Genomic DNA, 1,029 nt, shown 5'->3' on the forward strand with positions numbered 1-1,029 from the left:
AAAATGAGAACATCTGCTGCTGGATGAAGTTCATGGCAGTCCTGGGTTTTGATTTGGTGAATGTGTGTGCAGACGGCAGTGATATCCCTGCGTGGGTGGAGCAGAAGCGCGGCACACTGCACTTCAGTACCGTGACGCGGGCGGATGCCGGGAACTACACCTGCCTCGCCTCCAACAGCCAGCAGGGAGAGATCAGAGCCGTCGTCCAGCTCACCGTCGCAGGTACTGGGGAGAAATGGCTTTGCTTGACCCATATGGACAAGACAAGAGACAGAGTTGAATTAGTGTTGGACCTTGACATTTCTGTCTCCGTGTTTATTTTCTTTCTACTCCCATTCTTTAGTTTATGTGGCGTTTAAGCTCAAGCCGGAGAATATGACAGTATATCAGGGACACACCGCAGTGCTTCACTGTCAGGCCACTGGAGACCCTCCTCCCTTTATACAGTGGAAGAAAAAAGACAAATTTCTGGAGGCAGACAAGAGCAGGTAAAACCAAATAATCACATGCATCACAATTGTGGCTTTCTCGAGTCCTGACTGAAGTGGGTTCATTGGAAGATTTGAAAGAAGAACTCTTAAGCCGTGCAATGCCGAATCTTCTGGTTTATTTGTAATTCAGATTCCAGAAGATGCCCAACGGCTCTCTGGTGGTTCATGACGTCAGCACGGAGGACACAGGAAGCTACACCTGCATCGCAGGAAACAGCTGTAACATTGCACACACTTCAGCAGAGCTCTACGTTGTTGGTGAGTCTGACACCCTCCTCATTTTTCAAGCACCAAATCCATTGGTTTTCTTTTCTGGATGAGTGTCTTTTTGCAGCCGCTAAAGCTGGATTGTTGTAATATTTGGTCCACTGATTAAGGAGGGTCTCAACATATATCCAGCCAGATTTGCGGTTTGTTTCAAACCCCCTTACATGCACATTTAAGGCTGTTCAGTGTCAGAAATATATGTTAAAGGTCTCGTTGTTAGCAATTCATCAGTGTGTGTTATTCCATAGAAATAAAATGTTTGTTTTTTCAT

General features: G+C 46.1%; 1 protein-coding gene across 1 annotated transcript; it reads left to right on the forward strand.

Annotated features, from left to right (window-relative positions):
- Positions 1–32: 32 nt before the first annotated feature.
- Positions 33–749, forward strand: LOC107735976 (inactive tyrosine-protein kinase 7-like; the record flags this gene model as incomplete). The annotated part of the gene is made up of 3 exons (XM_016547505.1): positions 33–222; positions 344–488; positions 622–749. Coding segments are annotated over exons 1-3 (463 nt in total), but the record flags the coding sequence as incomplete, so codon positions are not given.
- Positions 750–1,029: the final 280 nt, after the last annotated feature.

This window comes from Sinocyclocheilus rhinocerous, unplaced genomic scaffold (assembly GCF_001515625.1).
Source record: "Sinocyclocheilus rhinocerous isolate Xijiao unplaced genomic scaffold, SAMN03320098_v1.1 C36409434, whole genome shotgun sequence".
Classification (NCBI taxonomy): Eukaryota; Metazoa; Chordata; class Actinopteri; order Cypriniformes; family Cyprinidae; genus Sinocyclocheilus; species Sinocyclocheilus rhinocerous.